Source organism: Hippocampus zosterae, chromosome 13 (assembly GCF_025434085.1).
Source record: "Hippocampus zosterae strain Florida chromosome 13, ASM2543408v3, whole genome shotgun sequence".
In the NCBI taxonomy this organism is placed as follows: domain Eukaryota; kingdom Metazoa; phylum Chordata; class Actinopteri; order Syngnathiformes; family Syngnathidae; genus Hippocampus; species Hippocampus zosterae.
The window spans coordinates 21,007,501-21,030,921 of NC_067463.1; the positions used below are offsets into that span (position 1 = coordinate 21,007,501).

Consider the following 23,421-nt stretch of genomic DNA (forward strand, 5'->3'; position numbering starts at 1 on the left):
GTATCTATATTTTATATTGCATTCTGTACTGTGTACAGTTCTTAATTCTAAAACATTTATTTTGTGCATGCAATACTTTGTCTCCCCCTCACCCCCCTTCAATTCTGCTGCTGTAAATTGCAAATTTCCACAGTGTGGGACAAATAATTGTTATCTTATCTTATCTTATCTTCGAACTTATATTTTTTATTTTAATGTTACTTGCCTTATTGAACACAAATTACAGGACCAGCCTGCCAAAAGAGATTGTTTGACCTTTTTGTCCATTTAAAAAGGCCTAGCGGTCATTCAGCAGTACTGGGAAAGCTGTTTATGAATCCTTGCGAACCGTCGGCTCATTGTTTTGAGTCCAATATACACTGAATGACTTGAGGGCTTTTGAGAGATGTGACGAGACCACCGCTTTCTTTCCATTCCGTCCCAGAGGTGAAGGAATGGATTCTGTGTTAGCTGGAAGCACACATTTGTCAAGACCTTGGTGAAAGTGAAAGTGTAATACACAGTGACCCACGGGCATCTGATTTGCCCTGAATTGGCTCTCTGATTCTTCTAGCTTCTGTATAGAAAAAAAAAAAAAAGGTTCCCTGCTGGAGCAGTTGGCCTGATGTAGCATCGAGCCAAGCGGGATATCTCATCTCTTTGGACAGTGACATATGGACCAGCGGGCACAGCTTCTAACCCTCTCTATTCATCAGTTCATTGACATCTTGGATTTTCAAACCTCTGAGCTGTCACCCAGTATGCTTCATAGTTTTCCCCCACTCACACGGTTAAATCAAACGCGTGGTCACTCGGCTGACACACGAGCCCGGGGGGTTTTGATGGCTAAATTGCAAATGTTTATTCAGCAAGAGCAACATGTTTCTTAAAGTCTACCTGATCTAATTGTTGTTTTGTTCCGAGGACATTTTGGCATTTGAGTAATTATGATGATGATGATGATTATTTGATCTGAGATCTTATTTGCCTGAATACAAATGTGTCTGTGCAGGATGGCAGGGTTCAAAGTAGGATTGTGTTTACGGTAATCATTTGTTCATGTTATTCATTCATACGCGGCCCGGTAGTCCTGTGGTTAGCACGTCGGCTTCACAGTGCAGAGGTACCGGGTTCGGTTCCAGCTCCGGCCTCCCTGTGTGGAGTTTGCATGTTCTCCCCGGGTTTTCTCCGGGTGCTCCGGTTTCCTCCCACATTCCAAAAATATGCATCTAAATTGTCCCTAGGAGTGAGTGTGGGCGTGGATGGTTGTTCGTCTATGTGTGCCCTGCGATTGGCTGGCAACCGATTCAGGGTGTCCCCCGCCTACTGCCCGGAGACGGCTGGGATGGGCTCCAGCACCCCCCGCGACCCTAGTGAGGATCAAGCGGTACGGAAGATGAATGAATGAATGAATTCATTCATACTTTTCCAGGACAAAATATAAAAGAGGCTTCCAAAGGAGCGTCACTACAAAACGCACATCTAATATGAGGCACTATAATATTAAACAAAATCCAACAGTCATATATATCAGAAGTGCGTGCATGTGTGTGTGTTGGTGAACAAAGAACTGTTATTCATTCATTCATTCATCTTGCGAACCGCTTGATCCTCACTAGGGTCGCGGGGGGAGCTGGAGCCTATCCCAGCTGTCTCCGGGCAGTAGGCGGGGGACACCCTGAATCGGTTGCCAGCCAATCACAGGGCACAAAGAGAAGAACGACCATTCGCACTCACACTCACACCTAGGGACAATTTAGAGTGTTCAATCAGCCTGCCACGCATGTTTTTTGGAATGTGGGAGGAAACCGGAGCACCCGGAGAAAACCCACGCAGGCCCGGGGAGAACATGCAAACTCCACACAGGGAGGCCGGAGCTGGAATCGAACCCGGTACCTCTGCACTGTGAAGCCGACATGCTAACCACTGGACTACCGGGCCGCCCAGCTTTAATAATAAAATACGTAATACTCTCGATACTTTAAACTGCTGCTCGTTTCTGTTTTTTTTTTTTTTTAATGTCACGCCACAGCAAAGCAGATCAAATTATGATTGGATACAAATGGAATATATTGTATGTCACAGGGCTGTCAATCAAATTTAGTCAAGGCTCACGAGAAGTCAATCACTTTCAGCTGTTACATATTGCAAAGTGTGCTCGAGTGCACGGCACGAAGGATTTCTCACAATATCCTTCAGGAGTTCCTTCTTGGATGTTGTTGAAGTCCAGTGGGGATTATGTCTGACCGTTTATTATTTAATGCGTTCTTCTGTATTTCATTTTCCTTCACAAGCTTCTTACAGGGAAAAAAAAAAGATAGAACTGAAGTCAATCAAACGCAGGCGAATTGAGAAATGATTTAAGCCTCTCGGAGTGATGCTTACTGTTGGTGAAAGTCACTCCAGACTGATGATAATTTGACAGTTTCGATTTTATCTTCAGGGTTTATTTGTTGTTGCAATGTAATTGGTTAAAAGTATTTTGTATGAGGGCGGCCCGGTAGTCCAGTGGTTAGCACGTGGGCTTCACAGTGCAGAAGTACCGGGTTCGATTCCAGCTCCGGCCTCCCTGTGTGGAGTTTGCATGTTCTCCCCGGGGCTGCGTGGGTTTTCTCCGGGTGCTCCGGTTTCCTCCCACATTCCAAAAACATGCATGGCTGGCTGATTGGACGCTCTAAATTGTCCCTAGGTGTGAGCGTGAGCGTGGATGGTTGTTCGTCTCTGTGTGCCCTGCGATTGGCTGGCAACCGATTCAGGGTGTCCCCCGCCTACTGCCCGAAGACGGCTGGGATAGGCTCCAGCACCCCCCGCGACCCTAGTGAGGATTAAGCGGTTAAGAAAATGGATGGATGGATATTTTGTATGAGCCTTTTTATAAAAGATCAAAAATAAACTAGATGTGATTGAACAACTTTTCTGCAGCTCCCCATCCTTTTGAATTCAAAGAGGAAATCAACATGTACAGGTCGCAGTGAGGTGCTGATGTCCCTTGGGCGCAGAATGACACAGGATTTCCGCAACGCAAAACTCGCTCCGAAGGCTAACCCTGCTGCTTGCTTTCTGTTGCAAACACAGAACGGCTACTTTTTAACTGTGAAAATAAAGCTCTGTGCTCCGTCTTCTAAATATAACTGCCGCAGACAGCGCTGGGTGGGTTACAAATCATACATTTCTTTAACTCTCATCATTAGTCAATGTTCTACCAGGAAAAAGTGTAAACAGAGAAAAAGAGAAAAAGACTTTCTCACACAAAATGGGGGGGAAAAAAAGTAAGCAATTTCTGACAGGGGGGTCTCTACAGCGCTGCTATTTATTTATCTGTGGCATCATCAGGTCCCATGAGATTTCTATGCTGTGCGTGGATGTCTTGCAGACATGCTGTTGTCGACTAGCAGTCAGTATGCTCTATTTTGCGCTATAACAAGACATATTGGCTTGTTATTGTGCAGACAACGGGTAAGGAAAAATGTCAGGACCCCTGCATCTGTGTCCTAGCTTGCGGTTTGTTGTGTTCGTTGGCAAATTATAAAGGTCAAATGCTGAACTTAAGAATGCATGGTTATATATATATATATATATATATATATATATATATATATATATATATATATATATATATATATATATATATATATATATATATATATATATATATATATATATATATATATATATATATATACGGGCGGCCCGGTAGTCCAGTGGTTAGCACGTAGCACGTCGGCTTCACAGTGCAGAGGTACCGGGTTCGATTCCAGCTCCGGCCTCCCTGTGTGGAGTTTGCATGTTCTCCCCGGGCCTGCGTGGGTTTTCTCTGGGTACTCCGGTTTCCTCCCACATTCCAAAAACATGCGTGGCAGGCTGATTGAACACTCTGAATTGTCCCGGGGTGTGAGTGTGAGTGCGAATGGTTGTTCGTTTCTGTGTGCCCTGCGATTGGCTGGCGACCGATTCAGGGTGTCCCCCGCCTACTGCCCGAAGACAGCTGGGATAGGCTCCAGCACCCCCGCGACCCTAGTGAGGATCAAGCGGCTCGGAAGATGAATGAATGAATGAATGAATATATACACACATACTATTACAGACTATGACAATGTACTGTATGGATGCCGTACATTTTACAATTAACCCTTTCGGGGACAGTGGAAAGCTTCTCATGTTATCAGGTTACAGGGTACATGAAAGGGTTCATGAAACAATTTTTGTCTAATCACCTGCAACCGCACATGCCTTGAAAGAGTATCACTGACATTAAGTATCATTTCCGCCAAACATAAGGGTTAACCGATCTTTAGCCACTTTAAATCCGGGCATGGTATTCTCTTCATGGCTAATGTAGGTTTTTCTGGTATTTTCTTGCAGAAAAGACCGGTTTCGTCTACCTTATAGATCTGCTTTGCGGAGTAAACCCTCCTTTTTGATGATTTCCTTGAGCTCTTGCAGGAAGTGCAGCTGCAACCACTCATCTAGTTTGGGGGTCACTGCCCCGAGTGTTTCGACCACCACAGGCACGATTGTCACCTTTATCTTCCAGGCTCTCTCCAGCTCCTCTCTGAGCCCTGGGTATTTCTCGAGTTTCTCGTGTTCCTTCTTTCTGATGTTTCCATCACTTGGGACCGCATATATATACTATACATATATAGCTAGATCGGGGCGGCCCGGTAGTCCAGTGGTTAGCACGTCAGCTTCACAGTGCAGTGGTACCGGGTTCGATTCCAGCTCCGGCCTCCCTGTGTGGAGTTTGCATGTTCTCCCCGGGCCTGCGTGGGTTTTCTCCGGGTGCTCCGGTTTCCTCCCACATTCCAAAAACATGCATGGCAGGCTGATTGAACACTCTAAATTGTCCCTAGGTGTGAGTGTGAGTGCGAATGGTTGTTCGTTTCTGTGTGCCCTGCGATTGGCTGGCAACCGATTCAGGGTGTCCCCCGCCTACTGCCCGAAGACAGCTGGGATAGGCTCCAGCACCCCCCGCGACCCTAGTGAGGATGATGAATGAATGAATGAATGAATATATAGCTAGATAAACAGATATAATTAGTCTTTTTCCCCAAAGAAGGTTAACCACGCCATGAGTATATCATCACATATGGACATGAAGCATCACGACCTTTCCATTGTGAGGGCAAGGTCACTGTCTGTTCTGTCCTCATCACGTGTTTCAAATTAAGTCCATTAAAAGTACAGCGAGAAAGCGCGTCTGCTTCAGTTCAATGGAGCGCAGCAGAGATCTCGCAGCCAGAGACATGGATGTTGAGCACTAAAGGTACTTGCCATCTGGAGAGCCAGTCAGCTGAGAAATGCACTTGCAGCAGCTGGAATATACCACTTTTCAGATGGGGCAAGAATGAGGAAAGATGTGAATCTTAAAAGCCCACATTCCAAAAAACATGCAAGGCAGGCTGATTGGGTCGCTATAAATTGTCCCTAGGTGCGAGTATGAGCGTGGATGGTTGTTTGTCCTTGTGTGCCTTGCGATTGTCTGGCAATCGGTTCAGGGTGTCCCCCGCCTACTGCCCCAAGACAGCTGGGATAGGCTCCAGCACCCGCCGCGACCCTAGTGAGGATCAAGCAGCTCGGAAGATGAATGGATGGATGGATGTAACGGCTTTGTAGGTGTTTTTTATTCATTTATTTTTGGTGACAAATCAATCAATGACATTCATTTATGATCACTGGTGACCACGGCTGGTGTGTGACTCATTTTTAGCCCTGGAGTTGCAGGGCCACTTTAATTAACAGTGTTTTCAAAAAGATATGCAATTTCCCCTTTATGATATTCATTTTGTATTTGAACGGCTATGAGAACAGAATTGGTTAAGACGGCAAACTGGATCAAAAGGGAGCTTTATGCAAGTGTGTGTAACATAGCATAAGACATTTTACACTGAACGAGACCAATTTATTCAACGCTGTAAAGACATCAATATTAAGGCAGATTACATTGAACTTTGTCTTATTTTGAAAACCTCCACACCACCTGATGCTGGCTTTGTGGTCACAACACTGTGACAGTAATCGGAGGAGTGGAGGCTTCCTCATCAAGCTCTCATTCAGCGGAGAGATCGGTGCTGTTGAACGGTCTGCGGCTGGATGGATGGAGGTCTTGAGGAGCCGACGATGAGAAGAAAGGAGCGTTGGCGCAGAGTGCCGATGCGGATTTGGAGCTGGGAGTCGCGGCTTGGAGTTTGAAGCGGATTATGTGGGACAGGAGAAGTGAACTAATCTCTTTTCGTCAATGGACGCTACAACTTCGTGTTTGCTTTCAAAACTTAGCTTGTAGCAGACGTGTGCACATTTTTCAGCATGATGTCTCTGATCCACTGGTGAAAGGACACTTTGATCCTCTCCTCTTTCATCTATAACTGCTTCAGACAACAAAGTGTATGCAGAAAAGTGGTGAAGATTGCACGACGATCTGTGTGTGTGTTGTGTTATTTTTGTTATTTTTGACTTCAAAATGGCGCCGCGAGAGTGGCTGCCTTTCCAGCAGCTCCTATTTTTTTGTTGTTCTACTTCTTCCTTTCATAACTTTGCTGCTGTGAATCTGGAATTTCTCCATTGCGAGACTAATAAAGGTTTTCTTAATCTTAATCTTAATCAAGCTTTTTTTTTGCAATTACATAACATTACATTAACATTTGTGACTGAGTTGCCTCATTAATATGTTATTTTGTCCAGATAGCTTGTGGTATAATTACAGTGTTGTTTCTAATTGGGTATTACATTTTTGCTACTTTTGGTTTCAAACTATTACAACTTGCCGACAAAACAAAGATAGTGCAGTCAATGTCGTGGATGCACGACTTTCAAAATGGATCCACGTGCCAGAGGAAACAAATATGAGGGCTGGAGTAGCGACGAGAGTAGAGACCCGAGCAGACTATGGCGATTGCTGACAGCAAAAAGCCCACTTTGCTCTTTTGATTGAAACAATTATAGATTGAACCAGTTATATACGACTGTTTTCCTGCTGACAGTCTCTTTCTAGTTCTGCTTCTGTGTGAGCACGCAGAAAATGACAGCATTATGGTCATCTACAGTAAATCGATCTAACCTTCATCAGCCTTTCACACAGAACTCAGCACTGCAGAATATTACTGTGACTGTGCACACTGTAAAACATTGTGCCGTTTCTTTCTTCCACAATAGAGTGTTTATATATTACCATCCATTGGCGGCTGCAAAAAAGACTTTCTTTTCTGCCAGCTAAAGTCTAGATAAGCTGTGGGAAAACTACGGCCCGCGGGCCGGATTCGGCCCGTTGGTCTTTATAATCCGGCCCGCCGATTATAATTAAGGTTCAATGTCAACGACTGCATTCATTTCATTTGGACTTGTAATGACAGGCATTTCAAAGCCAGGTGGCGCAGTTACTTGAAGTTGCAGAGCATTGGGAGGGAGGGGGAGACGATACGGAAGCCTGCAGTAGCGCCAAGTCAAGCAAATCCCATTTGATATGACGGAATAAGTGTGTCCGTGCCGCTATTTCCTATCATTGGATCCAAAACAGCGACATGCAAGTGACTTTTTATTGCAGTGAGTTTAACTGAAATAGCGAAAACGTTTACGTCCCGTAGATCATGGCATCCAAACGAAGAGGAACAGTAATGGCTGCGGAAGAGAAAGTGAAGTGTATCTGATTAAACGAAGAGGGTTACGAAGTATGAAACATTCATGAGACACTTGGAGTATGAAAGACTCAAATCTACGAGACTTTGAAAAGCGAGGAAGCGATTCTTGCTCAGTCTGATTCTGGCTGTTTCCATGCTCAGAGTGAATTGCTTGCGGCTCGACGGACAGTCGAGTAAATAATAAACGTTTCCTGGAATGGTTTGACTGTTATCGTGCGAAAGACTTTCCGCAAACTAGACCGCTAATAAGAGAGCAATCGAGTTCCATAGCGCTAAGACTTCGAAGCGTCCCGTGGCTGGGCTTAGATTTTGTCATATACCTGTACTGTATGGTGCAGTTTTTGGACAATATCTTGTTGCACTTTGTTGCTTTTGTTGTCACACATGTATGTTGCTAACATACTTGGACGTTCATACAGGACATATATCATAATTGTTTCACGGTTCTCATTAAAAAAAAGTATGGTAACACTTTAACGCTTTTGTTCTGTTGATGTTTGGTATGGACTGTCAACAAATAGGGCGGTCCGGTAGTCCAGTGGTTAGCACGTGGGCTTCACAGTGCAGAGGTACCGGGTTCGATTCCAGCTCCGGCATCCCTGTGTGGAGTTTGCATCTTCTCCCCGAGCCTGCGTGGGTTTTCTCCGGGTGCTCCGGTTTCCTCCCACATTCCAAACACATGCGTGGCAGGCTGATTGGACACTCTAAATTGTCCCGAGGTGTGAGTGTGAGCGTGGATGGTCGTTCGTCTCTGTGTGCCCTGCGATTGGCTGGCAACCGATTCAGGGTGTCCCCCGCCTACTGCCCGGAGACAGCTGGGATAGGCTCCAGCACCCCCCATGGCCCTAGTGAGGATCAAGCGGCTCGGAAGATGAAAAGAATGAATGTCAACATATACAGTTTTTTATATGTACCGTATCTTGTGCTGACCCGGCCCACCTGTCAAATTTAGAAATCAACTTGGCCCCCCGAGCCAAAAAGTTTGCCCGCCCCTGGTCTAGATCAATCAGTAATTGTTTCCGCAAACTGCTCACTGAGAAAAGATAAGAGTCTTGAAAGGTCAGTGTGAGTTTAACATCATCTAAAATAAATAATTATGCTCAATGAAGACAGCGACCTGATTTTTAAAAAAAACAAAAATCAAGTATTAAAACACAACAGCGTGCTCCTTTCTATTCCCCCCCCCCCACCCCATCATGGATTTCAATGTTGTACAAAATAGAATGTCATCCCTGCACGCAAGTACTAAAAGCCCCACTTTCCCCTTGCCTAACATCAACACACTGGTGATTAAATTCAGAGTGACACAGTTTGAAAACCATTAGTTCGTTACACGCTGAAAATGACCGTTTAAAAGCTGCTTGCTGCTGGGTTGAATGTCAAAATGAAGGCTAGAGCCTGTGAGGGGGGGAATGAAGAGACCACTAACATTGGCATAAACTCTTTGATTTATTAAATGAAGAACGTTTTTTTTTTTTTTTTAAACCACCCTTAGGATGTCTGCAGATGAGACATTCGGAGTGGAATGAAAACAAGTGCAGCAGAAGCAAGTCAGCTTCTGGTGCTTTTTTTTTTTTTCTTTTGGTGCCAGTTTCAAGAATGATGATGCAAATGCAAATACAAAATGCATCTGATGGCATGGATCAGACCCGGCTGTCTTCTGAGTTGCCAAATGCCACCACGCAGCCTTATTGAATTATTTGGCTTGATTTGTATCGTGTCTTCATTGCTGAGGTGTGTTTATTCAGTGAGTTGTGGCTCCGTGGCTGCTATTTATCTTCCCAAGTTGATGGTATGTCAAATGCACCGCATATTTTCTATACGGCGTAACGCACAATGGAAGCTGACCGAGAGCCTTTTCGCTCATGACAAGGAAATCATGTTAAAACATGTTTTCCAAAGCTTGATTTCAATGTAGCCGGGTTTGCTCCATCAATCAAATGAGGTGCAGACGCCAGCAGCCTCTCTCTCTTTGTGTCTCTCTCTGTCGCTCTTTTCTCTCAGTCCGTTTGTCTCTTGTTTCTAATATTGTCACTCACGCTTACACAACACTGTTTGACACGTTCATTTCATTTTTCCGTGCAGAGTAGCTCTCGCAGACTTTCATTGTAAGGGTTTCTGTGATAAATGTGTGGAATAAATGACCCTGGGCTATGGAATTATTGGATAGGGGGACAATTTACAGAGTTACTGTGTGCATTGAATACTTACTCAATCCACATCTAATTTGTATGTTCTTCGAAATTGCATTACTATCTTATGCCCTGTGCTTCAGGAGTCAGACCCCGTTGGATCAAAATGAGCTAGCAATCAATCAGCTACACTTTTGACATCATGTTTTATACAGTAGCGTAAGAAAGAATCTGATTTGTGGGGGAAAATGTATTTTTTGTGGATATTGCAGAGTGATTGCAATTATTCATTCATTCATCTTCCGAGCCGCTTGATCCTCACTAGGGTCGCGGGGGGTGCTGGAGCCTATCCCAGCTGTCACCGGGCAGTAGGCGGGGGACACCCTGAATCGGTTGCCAGCCAATCACAGGGCACACAGAGACGAACAACCATTCGCACTCACATTCACACCTAGGGACAATTTAGAGCGTCCAATCAGCCTGTCACGCATGTTTTTGGAATGTGGGAGGAAACCGGAGCACCCGGAGAAAACCCACGCAGGCCCGGGGAGAACATGCAAACTCCACACAGGGAGGCCGGAGCTGGAATCGAACCCGGTACCTCTGCACTGTGAAGCCGACGTGCTAACCACTGTACTACCGGGCCGCCATTGCAATTACAGATCTTTAAAAAAAAAAAAAAATGAGGCTTGCGGTACCACAGGAAATCTACACTGCATACCTGTCAACTTGTATGTTTTCCCCATTTTTTATACGTTTTTTTATCATTTCAAATCATGTACGGCGTAATACAGCTTTTATACAGGAAAAAATAAACAACCGATTGTGAACCGATCTCACAAAGACCATTTTGGCTCAAATCCAGATCGTCTCACTTGCAGGTAGCCAACGACAATGCCGTCGTCGATCGCTACGATTGTCACGGCGAACCAGCAAAAGTTATCCTCAATCGTGTATATTTTTTTTTCATCGCTGCGTACGGTCGGATTGATAAAGCATGATGTGTGCATGCGAGAGGAGCCAGATGAGGTGGCTTGGGCATCTGATTCGGATGCCTCCTGAGCGCCTCCCTGGTGAGGTGTTCCGGGCATGTCCCACCGGGAGGAGACCCCGGGGAAGACCCAGGACACGCTGGAGAGACTATGTCACCCAGCTGGCCTGGGAACGTCTCGGGATCCCCCGGGGAGAGCTGGAAGAAGTAGCTAGGGAGAGGGAAGTCTGGGCTTCCCTGCTAAAGCTGTTGCCCCTGCGACCCGGCCCCGGATAAGCGATAGATGATGGATGGATGGATGGTGTGCATGCGCTGTAAGCTGTTGTACGGGTTTTTGTCAAGTCAAGTCAAGTCAAGAGTATTTCTCGAGCACTTTCAAACAGCCATCGCTGCATACAAAGTGCTGTACATGGAGCGATTTAACATACACAATAAACAGTAAGACGAATCGGTAATAAAGGCGGTAGAAAGCACCAAGCAGTAAAATCAAGAACAAATCTTTTTGTTGCTTTGTAAGGGGAATCGTAATCTTTAATTAATTTATAAGGGCAGCTATTAGCCAAGGTTGACAGGTATGAGCCTGCCAAAAATACAAAGGGGCAAAACAAATAGGGGAAGAAGATAAAACACAAGCTAGGCTGAGTTTGACCACATTTGACAAGTCCATTGGTGGGGCAAAGCCTTCTTTTTGCTATTTTCGAATGAAGAATCAACTGTAGCTCAATCTTACCTTCTGATCGTGACTGTAAGCTAAGGCCCAGTCCTCCTCAGTATGGTGGAATAATAGGCTTAGAATGTAGAAAGTGAGGCGGTACTTCTGGTAGCTGGCTCCTTCATCAGAGCTGATTAGCACACTGCTCTCAAACTCAGGATCAGTCAACACCATAATCTGAGAGAGAGAGAGAGAGAAAAAAAAGTATTTGTTCGTAAATTTCTTGACAGAAGCGATATCAGAAGGTTTAAAATAACATGATGGAATGAAAAATATAGTTTTGTTCGGCTTGAAATAAAAATAAAAAATAATAATAATGGACTGACGATGACGGACAGGTGCCCAGGCTACTGAAGAATGACTGGCTGGCAAAATTTTGTTCATTGCCGACGACTGGAAATCACCAACTGTGGTGGGCAAGCCAACAAAACAAATTTGAAACGCTAATACTAAAAATACCATCCTACTAAAATTTATCTTGTTTGATCGACCCAATGTTGGGATGTGGCCGAAAAGCTACTCAGTTTGTTAAGCTAATGGAGGTTTTTTTTGTGTTGTTGTTTTATTTACAATACAATACAATACATGCAGTTTTTAAACCTGGAGAAGCCAAGAACCTTTTTCTTCTTTGGAAAATGATGAATTATACATCAAATGACTGCCATATGTTCACTGAACACCAAAATATGTTTTTTTCAAATATCCAATGATTTAATTCTAATTTAAGATAAGGGCTATATCTGACCCTTTGGGATTTAAGGGGAGCATTTGAGTAGCAGAATTTATCGGGGCCACATTTGACCACGTGGGTTCTCCAGGGTTAAATTTTGTTGTGAATATCCTTTAAAGTCAATTATGGTGAACAGCATCTATTGAAACCGACGGCGCTGTCCCACTGGTGCGTACAATTAAAACTGACAATATTAGAGCCATCAAATTGTCATGTTTCGGTTTGTGACCAACAGGTGGCACTGTGGGGCTTTGCCCTGCAGCTGCACACCTGTTGGTCGTTAGATAATTAGCGGCTTTAAAAGGACTCCCGTGCCCGAACACTCAGTGTCGGGTCATTGTTGCTGTTTGCTTGCAACTGTCATGTTTGTTTCTGTTATGGTTCTGTTCCTGTTAAGTTTTTTGCCACAGTCATGGTTTTATTTTGCTACTTTGGATTAGTGTTGGTTGTTAGCACTTTGTTTGTTTTGGATTCAGTTTTCTCTGTTTTATTAAATATAATTTGTCAAATTCACCCGGCTCCTCCCTCCTGTCTGCTTTTTGGGTCCACCACCACCACCTCGCAACGTGACAAATTAGGAGTTGGAGGGATAAAAGGTGCAGTGAAATATGAGGCGCACCTTCAATGAATGGCCTATTTTATCTTTTTTTTTCATATATTGTACGCCTTATATTTTTATAAGGCGCAAACTACAATGAATCCACTAGATGAAGCTATGCTCCTTCTGTTCGACTCGAGAGGCGTTCATGACCACATTTCCATGAGCGTAGCGCCAACAGAACGATCAGATGTTGTCTTGTTGTCTGTTTAAGAAGGGAGGAAATTTCATTTGACAATAAAATTGTAATTGATTTGAGATGTCAGTAAAATGTAAGAGACTGGACCGTCTCAAAAGTGTGTCTTATTTATTTCTTTGTTGTGTACTGCGTGTTTTAAAAAAAAACAACACCACCACAGCTCTCCTTTTTCCAGAGTTGCAACAAAAAGTTATTTAATAAAGGAGCGAAACAGTTCACTGAACCAACAGCAAGTTATAATATTGTAAGCATGTCTCCAGCAAGGAGCTATTTTGGGGGCCGGCATATTACCGTAATGACCATAAACAAGGTGCACCAGATTTTAAGGCGCGCCGTGAGCTTTTAAGAAAATGGAAGACTTTTCGGTGCGCATTATCATGCGGAAGATACGGTATATATTTTTTAAATATGATAAAATGGCATCATAGGAGTGATATACAAGCAATATAATCAATGATGAAGTTTCAAACGTTCATTTTCGTCCTCACATAGCGGCTGAAAATAAATAAGGGTTAGATAAACATGCAGCATCTTACCTTTCTCTTGTTGGTTGGACAGACATAAAGGTAACTCAGAACAGTCTTGGATCCAACTTTGTCATTCATTTTCTCATATGTAGAGCCTGAGTCAGAAGATCTGAACAACCAAAAGAAAAAAAAAGGAAAATATTGTCAGTAGGCTTCAAGAAGCTAAGAAGCTTAACAAACCAAGGATGGTTAAAATAAGTGTGTATTGTACAGTGTCACTGTATTTTTGCAAGAATGAAACAGAAGAAAGTAGAACAACCTCATGTACAGGAGTGAAACATCTGGTAATCGAAAAAGATGGGGCTAGAGGGCATCTGCCAATTATATACGGCAGCCAAAAAAAATAAAGTAACCCTTCAAAAGTGTTTCGGGAGCAGTATTGTAAATAATTAATTCCCTCCAAATAGTTGGATCTACAATAAAATATGACAAGTGCAATAAACTAAAATGAAAACATGTGGGCATTCCGGTAACCAAAGGCTTTAATAATGTAGGAGTGAGAATGAGCCTGTTAGCTGGCTTGGTCCCTCAAGAGCAGTGACTCTCAACCACTTTGCCATTGAACATACGTCTCCTTTTTAATTTTTTGTTTTTGATTGGATACAAGCGGCCGAAATGAGTTTTCTCCGCAGGGTGTCCGGGCTCTCCCTTAGAGATAAGGTGAGAAGCTCGGTCATCCGGGAGGGGCTCAGAGTCGAGTCGCTTCTCCTCCACATCGAGAGGAGCCAGATGAGGTGGCTTGGGCATCTGATTCGGATGCCTCCCGAGCGCCTCCCCGGTGAGGTGTTCCGGGCATGTCCCACCGGGAGGAGACCCCGAGGAAGACCCAGGACACGCTGGAGAGACTATGTCACCCAGCTGGCCTGGGAACGACTCGGGATCCCCCGGGGAGAGCTGGAAGAAGTAGCTAGGGAGGGGGACGTCTGGGCTTCCCTGCTAAAGCTGTTGCCCCCGCGACCCGGTCCCGGATAAGCGGTAGAAGATGGATGGATGGATGTTTTTGATTGGCTGTTGAAAAACGAAAGAACGAATGATACACGGATTCAGCTGCAACAAATAATTGCAACTCTATTCAAATTCAATGATTTTGATGATTTGTGATTCCTGGTACATTCCTGGAGATAAGAGTGTTGACACGGAGCAAATTAAACTTGTATCTCAAGGCACCATTGTCCACCACTTTCTTAAGATTTAACAGACACGTTCTGTGTATTTTCTCAAAGTACTGGTACTTCTGATGTATTGTATTTTATGGATCTGTTCTTGTAATAATATGACTATAATAATAATAGTAATAATATGATTTTACTCCATGTACAGCATTTGTCATGCAGCAAAGTTTGTTTGAAAATGCTGAATGAATAAAGTTGAGTTGAGGTATCAGCATGAATATGACTCAGTGTTGCTAATGTACTGATATGCTCAAGCTCATATCTATCATTCCCAAGGCAACTGCCGTTCAATGCACTGATGGAAAATCTACTCAATCATAATTGATATTACTTTGGAAAATTGCCACACGGACACCCGGGAGGCAGCATTTGCAGGTTTCAATTGGTAAGTATGATGTCAGTAAAACACATGAGAGTCAAGGTTGCTGAAGCAAGGAAAATTGAATGGAACCTCCAAAGAGTTCAGCACTGCATGCCAAAGTCTGTCTCTCCAAAGATTAAGAAATGTGTTTGTGCATGTGCATGTGTTGTTTTGTTGTATTTGTCTGTGTTAGCAAGAGATAGTGAAAGGCAAATGTTGAAGCAAGTCATGTGTGAAACAAACAAAGACGGCTACCCACGCTTGCTAAAGCTCTGGGAGTTGATCTTGGAATGTAAAACAAAAGATTAAACATAAACACATCTGGAGTGGACCACCGGTAAGTGAAAAGAGGACAGCAGGTGAGATTTAAAAAAAAAAATTGCATGAACACCATAACAACGTGGTGCCACACAAATGTATGAAGGGAAAAATGCCCTAAAGGCACAGAAGGGCCGACATTGAAGACATTTTCTCAGTGTCAACGTTTGTAATGTATCCACTCACTGCTCCTGTTCTCCAGTCAACCTTGACAGTGAGTGGGAAAGTATCGTACTGCTCGCCCAGGTACCAAGATGCTTTTCCATGAATGAATTTTTTAAAATAAAGTATAAAACTTTAAATTTTGCTCCCAGACGGAATAACTTTTTCATGAAGTCCGAGAGGACTCTTGGTGTTTAAAATCTTCTTTGACATTCATCTTTTTTTCACCGTGAATGTTCAGCAGTGACCTGAACCTTATAATATAATGGCAAAGTGAACACTCCCGACTTTTTTTTTTTTCTGAGGTGAATAAGCAGCATCCTCGCACAGTCAGAACCTCAGGTTCTTCACGACGCCCATTTCTTATGCACTTTCAAGATGTGGCGATTCTCCGGCCTTCTTTCACACTTGGTAATTTGATTGGAGTATGGTCATGATGGAATGTATATTTGGAGCGCTTCCATTCATTGAAAAGCAGGTGAGGTGGCCATTACTCAAGCATGTCAGCACATCCTCGCACTTGTGATCTTATCCTTTGTCAGACTGCAGATTTTGGGACCGCAGGTCTGACCGCTGATGTGGACAAATAAAATATGGAAACTGACAACTGCATTGGAGAGACTCAGCAGTAGTGGACTAGAGTGTAATTGCAAATGCAATATGCAGTGCAGGATGTGGCAGTGGAAGTCTCACTTTTTTTTCCAGGCATACTGATGCACTTCAAGTCTTTTTCTGTTACAGACCAAAAAAAACAATGTTAAGTTATTTGATTTTTTTTTCTTAACGTTGAAGGGGAAGTCAAGTCCAAAATGCTCTTTACAATCTTACTTTCTGGGCGGCCCGGTAAGTCCAGTGGTTAGCACGTCGGCTTCACAGTGCAGAGGTACCGGGTTCGATTCCAGCTCCGGTCTCCCTGTGTGGAGTTTGCATGTTCTCCCCGGGCCTGCGTGGGTTTTCTCCGGGTGCTCTGGTTTCCTCCCACATTCCAAAAACATGCTGATTGAACACTCTAAATTCTCCCTAGGTGTGAGTGTGAGTGCGAATGGTTGTTCGTTTCTGTGTGCCCTGCGATTGGCTGGCAACCGATTCAGGGTGTCCCCCGCCTACTGCCCGAAGACGGCTGGGATAGGCTCCAGCACCCCCCGCGACCCTAGTGAGGATCAAGCGGCTCGGAAGATGAATGAATGAATGAATCTTACTTTCTATGCGGCCCCACTCGTCTAAACATGGTATTGTCATTCATGTTGCGTTTGTGAAATTCAAATTAAGCAGCAAAATCCACCTGTTTTTGTCCATCTCAGAGGGCGGCCATTTTGACGCTTGCTGTTGATTCGAAAAAATGATGTCACGGTTGCTCAGGGCTCAGATAACGACCAGTGGTAGACGGTCGGTCAGAACCAACAGAAGGTCCCTCAGTCTGTCACTGACAGACTCTCATTTTGTTTATGGACTGGAAACTTTGAAACACCAACAGAATAATCGCCGACAGATGTGATTTTCCCAAATCAGGACTCAACAAAGACGACCTTTGGCAAATAATGCTTTGCGTCACACGTCGGTACGTTAGCCTCGTCCACACTACAAAATTTTCCGCCTGACCGTGCTCTGTCATATCAATAACCTACTGGCTTTTGTAATAAAAGGTCTGTCGCAAGATCTCCGTTTCTGTAGCGCTGAGAGCTAGCAGTCAAAATGGGAGTCTGCCCCAAGGAGCACATCGTAGTGCGGGTAGACTTATTCATTAAGTACAACACCAGTCTCCCAAACTCCACTACCATGGACAACCTCAGGCCGAAGAGCCACCAAATTCAAAAGGGTGGTGTTCGTCAAGGATAACATGTCCCTGTTGGACTACCCCAGCCGGTAGGCATGGCAGGAACGCCCACTAAAGACATATCGCATTTACCAAATTCACAAAAACCATTACCCTGGCACGAAAATCCTGATGCAGCCGTTTATAGTTACCAAATTATCGAATGAGTCAGAAGCATCTCAGCTTCTTCAAAAACCCCCGTCTTAATGGAGTATTTCGAATCTTACTTTTCATTCATGTCTACCACAGTCCCTTGATGTTATGCTCACTGTGAGTTGTGTATCCAGAGTCAATGTTCAAATCATTCTTACTTTCCCCGTCGACGCGCTTGTCGCATGCTGGGAACATGTAAGTCACAAATATTTTGCAGAACACTGGCTCTTGATTTGCACAAGAGTTGTAAAAGCCACACAGTCTGTGCAAGCTCTGAATATTTTTGTTTGATTGCATTCTCATTTAACGGTGTGCATTCATTTGCGACAGCACTGGGGTAAATACACTCACTTGTCACTATTTCAAGAGAAATAAAAGTGCTCTCCTGGAAGGTGAGCGGGAGCCATCCGAAGCGACTCGGCAGTACCTTTATCTGCTACCTTTCTTCTTTATGATAAGCAGCCGGAGAGCCAATCTTGTGTAACTTAAAACTCAGACATGCGAATATAAAGTTTTACGGGAGAGCAAGTAGAGAAGGCATAAATGAATCGGAAAGTTTTCGCAAAGCTTTGCTCAAACTTTTTTTCCTATTCTGATACACTCATGTTGGCAACACTCTGTCTATCTTCGCAGGTCTGACCCTGACTCTGAGAGGAGTGTTGAACTGGCATCTTTCATGGCACCCACTCAACCGCAAACTGCCAAAATGCCGTGCTGCATGGACATCCATCCATGCATTTTTCCATTCGCTTTATCCTCACAAGGGTCGCAGGGCATGCTGGAGCCTATCCCAGCTGTCTTCGGGCAGTAAGCGGGGGAAAATTGCCACTAGGTGTGACTGTGAGTGCGAATGGTTGTTCGTTTCTGTGTGCCCTGCGATTGGCTTGCAACCGATTCAGGGTGTCCCCCGCCGGCTCGGATGATGAATGAATGTATTTCATCCATCCATCCATCCATTTTCCGAACCGCTTAATCCTCACTAGGGTCGCGGGGGGTGCTGGAGCCTATCCCAGCCGTCTTCGGGCAGTAGGCGGGGGACACCCTGGATCAGTTGCCAGCCAATCGCAGGGCACACAGAGACGAACAACCATCCACGCTCACAATCACACCTAGGGACAATTTAGAGTGTTCAATCAGCCTGCCATGCATGTTTTTTGGAATGTGGGAGGAAACCGGAGCACCCGGAGAAAACCCACGCAGGCCCGGCGAGAACATGCAAACTCCACACAGGGAGGCCGGAGCTGGAATCGAACCCGGTACCTCTGCACTGTGAAACCGACGTGCTAACCACTGGACTACCGGGCCGCCCTGAATGTATTTCAGTGAGAGCCATATATCTATATATATATAAACTGTATTTTAAAAGTGATTTCAACAAAATGTCAGTATAATAAGCCTCTGAATGTATTCTTTAAAATAATTTTGTGATAATACTCACGATGAATGTGAATGGTTTTCCGTTCCTCATGACTGCTAAAAATCCAGCAAAACTATCGTAATGAAAGTCATCTTTGCCGGGTCCATACGCGAGGTTACTGCTGGTTAGCTTGCACCCTGCTCAGTAGCATGCATGCTTCCATTCTGCTGTCTCTCGCACAGTATTTTGATGCGAACGTAGCATGGGGGGTGTCTCGTGACTCGTCATCTTTTTTTCTTTTTGCCATCTTATTCGTTTAGTATTAGCTTTGAGCTAATGGCAGAGCAGGTTGATTCAAAAGGGGGTGTACACCTGTTTCCACAGAAACGGCTACATTGGCCAGTATTATCCAATCAAAATGTCTCCTGGAGCCAACTACTGCCCGAACAAGGAAAGAAGTAGTGAAAAATTGATCGATGGATGCATTAATAAACAAACGAGAATGTTTTTTTTTAATCTACAAGCCAGATGCAATTATCAAAAGAGCCATATATGGCTCGCGAGCCATAGGTTCCTGACCCCTGATTTAGAGTGTTCAATCAGCCTGTCATGCATGATTTTGGAATGTGGGAGGAAACCGGAATACCTGAAGAAAACCCATGCATGCACGGGGAGAACATGCAAAATCCATACAAGAAGGCCAAAGCCGGTATCAAACACACAACCTCTGCACTGTGAGGTCGACACGTTAACCAGTCGACCACCGCCTACTGCTTTTTGTAAAACTCTTAAAATAAACTCAAAGTTCTATTTCCCCCCTTTTTTTCCCAACACAAAATTTGATTAAAAGCACGATGAACATTTGAATGTCTCGTGCTTCATCTCAGAACTCATCAGTTTTTTGTACTGAAAATCTTAGTGGGTTTTTAAGCACACATTTTTGCAAGTTCCGGCTCCATAGCCATGACATTTACACTAATTGAATGTTCGCTTTAATCATAATACATATCAGAGTGGAGGATACTTTATAAAAATGTATTTTCATGTAATTGCCTCGGGATGCAAATGTTACCAATTTGGTTCAATGGCCCATTTAAGCATTACCTTAATGGAATGAGCAATTCTTCTGTTTGATACATTTGATTTACCATGGGGAAATGAGACATTTACTTTGTTATGTCGGGGATTGTACGGGCTAATATGACACGTCCATGCGGCTATGTAATTGTTGGATACATGATTTCTCTCATCTGGAAACGACACTACTGATTTATGACTTTGTTAAATGCAACCAATGGGGGGGAAGCTGATTTGTGACCAAATAATTTACACTCGTTAAACTTCTTTTTGAAGTTTTGTCATTTGGTGTCACAATCGCTAACCTGTCTGTCGCACTCTGAGCTCATTGACGATGCCGTTTAGTGAGCAGCCTTCTTTCGGAGTAGCTTTGGGCTAACCTCTCTTTCCAAACAAGCGATGAAGTCAAACCCACCGCTCTGTCTCTGCCTGCAGAACCGCTGTGCCCAGCGGAGATGAACGCACCATCATTATTTTGTGTTGAATACGGACGGAAGCCATGAGTCACATACAGTGCAGTACACAACTAGCGAAACATTGTGGAGTTCGCGCAAGCAGCAGCGAGGAAACTACTGTATTTAATGCTCCCGCAACATTCAGATCTTATGTTTGGAAATACTACGGCTTCGAAAAGAAAGACGGAAAGCTTGATAAAAGCTCCGTAATTTGCAAAGAATGTCGCACTACGAAGCCATACAACGGCAGCACCACACATATGCAGACCACTTAAAACGATGGCACCACATCACCGACAAGTTCTGAATTCCATCTTTTTTTTTTAATTTCTTTGCGTATTTGCATTATGTTTAATTGCACAATATCACAACAAATTGCACTGTATCGTATCGGATTGCATTGATTTGAACTAAATGTGTATCGTGAAACGTATCGCATCGTGTCACCCGAAAATTCCATGTATCGTTTAAGTATCGCATCGCCGGTAGTGCATCGAGATGTGTATCGAATCGTCCTCAGTGCTGAGATTCACATCCCTAGTCTGTAGGTGTGTGCATGTAACACTAAGTACATCGTGAGTATGCTAATATTGTTGTATTTAGCCTGATATTTGCACATTTGGATGATTTTGTAGCTTTGAGAACAAATGATAAAAACAATTTTTTTCACCTGATAAGCTGAAAATCACGTGATCAGTGCCGTTTTCTGATCATGTAATCAGATCTGGCCATCGCTATAATCATCTTAGACTTCACTAAAAGTAAAAACAGGAGAGAGAGCTGTGTCCCTCACGAATGTAGACTACACAGAGAGGAGCCAATCAGGGGGGTGATTTATGCCACATTCAACGAGCAAACTGTTGATTAACGCATGATTTACGTTCAGTGATAAAATTAGTGCCACTGTGTCACTTACAGATGCACTGCCACACAGAGACAAACTGCCATTCATTCGCACAGCAATTCGTCTTACAAATGACTGTGCAGAATGATTCGGTTAACCCACTGTCCCTCGGCATGGGGCATATACCCCTATTCGCGCTTAAGTCAATTCACGACGCCCATTTCTTATGCACTTTCAAGATGTGGCGATTCTCCGGCCTTCTTTCACACTTGGTAATTTGATTGGAGTATGGTCATGATGGAATGTACATTTGGAGCGCTTCCATTCATTGAAAAGCAGGTGAGGTGGCCATTACTCAAGCATGTCAAGCGGCTCTAATTGGTGAAGACTGGAAGCAGTTAATTTCATCAATATGTTTTAAAGGTAAGCACAGTGATTATCAGCCCGATAAGGCAAAGAAAAAATTACGTAACTTGTATTTGTACAATATTTAGGCCGCTATTGAAAGCCGTATTAAAATACATGAACGTAAAACCAGCCGAAGTCCCCTTACCTCTAAAATCAAAATTGATCATCAATTTTGAAACTTAGGCGGCCCGGTAGTCCAGTGGTTAGCACGTGGGCTTCACAGTGCAGAGGTACCGGGTTCGATTCCAGCTCCGGCCTCCCTGTGTGGAGTTTGCATGTTCTCCCCGGGCCTGCGTGGGTTTTCTCCGGGTGCTCCGGTTTCCTCCCACATTCCAAAAACATGCGTGGCAGGCTGATTGAACACTCTAAATTGTCCCTAGGTGTGAGTGTGAGCGTGGATGGTTGTTCGTCTATGTGTGCCCTGCGATTGGCTGGCAACCGATTCAGGGTGTCCCCCGCCTACTGCCCGGAGACAGCTGGGATAGGCTCCAGCACCCCCCGCGACCCTAGTGAGGATCAAGCGGTTAGGAAGATGAATGAATGAATGAATGAATTTTGAAACTTGGTGTAACCATATTCACATGCGCACGGTCCCATTCATTTGAATGAGAGCCGCAGCCGAGATTTTCTTCAATGTACAGAAGGACTCTCGATCCAGTCATCCATTTTCTGAACCACACATCGTCACCATTTGTATTTAACTGATCACTACAGCTCGGTTTGCCTTCCCCGCTTTCTCCTCCTCCTTGAAAAGTGCAGTGCGGCTCAGCTGGCCTTCTTTTGTTTACATTGCCGCCGACGACTATGACCCTGCCAGACCCAACAGCAATCCACGGAGGTCCCGCTGGTCATGCGCCATCTCATCGGCGATGTTGATAATTCACTGGAACTCATCAATTTATTCTGTAATTGAATGTCAATTAAATCCACACAATTATAGTATCCAGCAACCAAAGGTAAGAGTACAGTTAAAAAAGGAAAAAGCATGGCTCAGTCGCCATCTCTCTCCAACATCCACCTAAAACAGGCCACTCCTGTTTGGGCCTGGTTGCGCCGAAGGAAGCCTGACTGCGGCTATTATTCAAGTTAATATGGCCATGTCCTTATGAAAATGGTGACCTCAAGTTTCGAAATCTTGTTCAAATTCAAACGATGCCCAATTCTTTGTTTTCAATCAGTTCCACGCCTGGCAGTGACTCCTACATTTCCAATAAATACTCTGCCATAATGCTAGCTAATGATATTTAACATGCCCATTGGCAGTGTTACTGCTTGTATTTAACTTTACTATTGGCTGGTCTTCACAAAAGTTAATTTAGAATCATGCTTTTGACGAATGAAATGTGGGAGTCTGAGACATAGTCCTAAAAAGTCCTAAAAGGTCCTATTTCTTGGCTTCTTTCATCAGGGTTCATCATAGCAAGTCACATTTCTGACTTTCACATTTGTTGCTTGTCACGATTCAGAAAAATAGTGGTTGGACGGGTGAGAAAAGTTGCTCAATGTAGTGTGTTATGTTTCGTCGGGTCACAGGGAAGAGCTTCTTTACAACATTTTAAGGGTTAGAAATCACATCAATCAATCAGCAGGTCTCTTAAGAGTAGCTCTTTTTATTTTTTCTTTATTTTTAGATTATCTGTTGAGTTTAGGTCATGATGGTGAGGCATGGAGGGAAATAGCAAATCCAATTGCCAAAGGTCACAGATACCAGGTGGGTGTCTCTCAGAGTTAGATACTTATTAGAGGCACTGACCTGTGAAATACCACATCGCCTACAGGCATGCCTAGCAAAATGATGCAAT

General features: G+C 44.0%; 1 protein-coding gene across 1 annotated transcript in view; it reads right to left on the reverse strand.

The window, feature by feature from the left end:
- Window positions 1–23,421, reverse strand: part of sorcs3a (sortilin related VPS10 domain containing receptor 3a) — a 116,337-nt gene that overhangs the window by 42,818 nt on the left and 50,098 nt on the right. The window contains exons 3-4 of the mRNA XM_052083756.1: window positions 13,509–13,608; window positions 11,464–11,622 (exon numbers count right to left, since the gene is read on the reverse strand). Coding sequence (XP_051939716.1) covers window positions 11,464–11,622; window positions 13,509–13,608 — 259 coding nt within the window. The remainder of the gene's footprint in view (window positions 1–11,463; window positions 11,623–13,508; window positions 13,609–23,421) is intronic.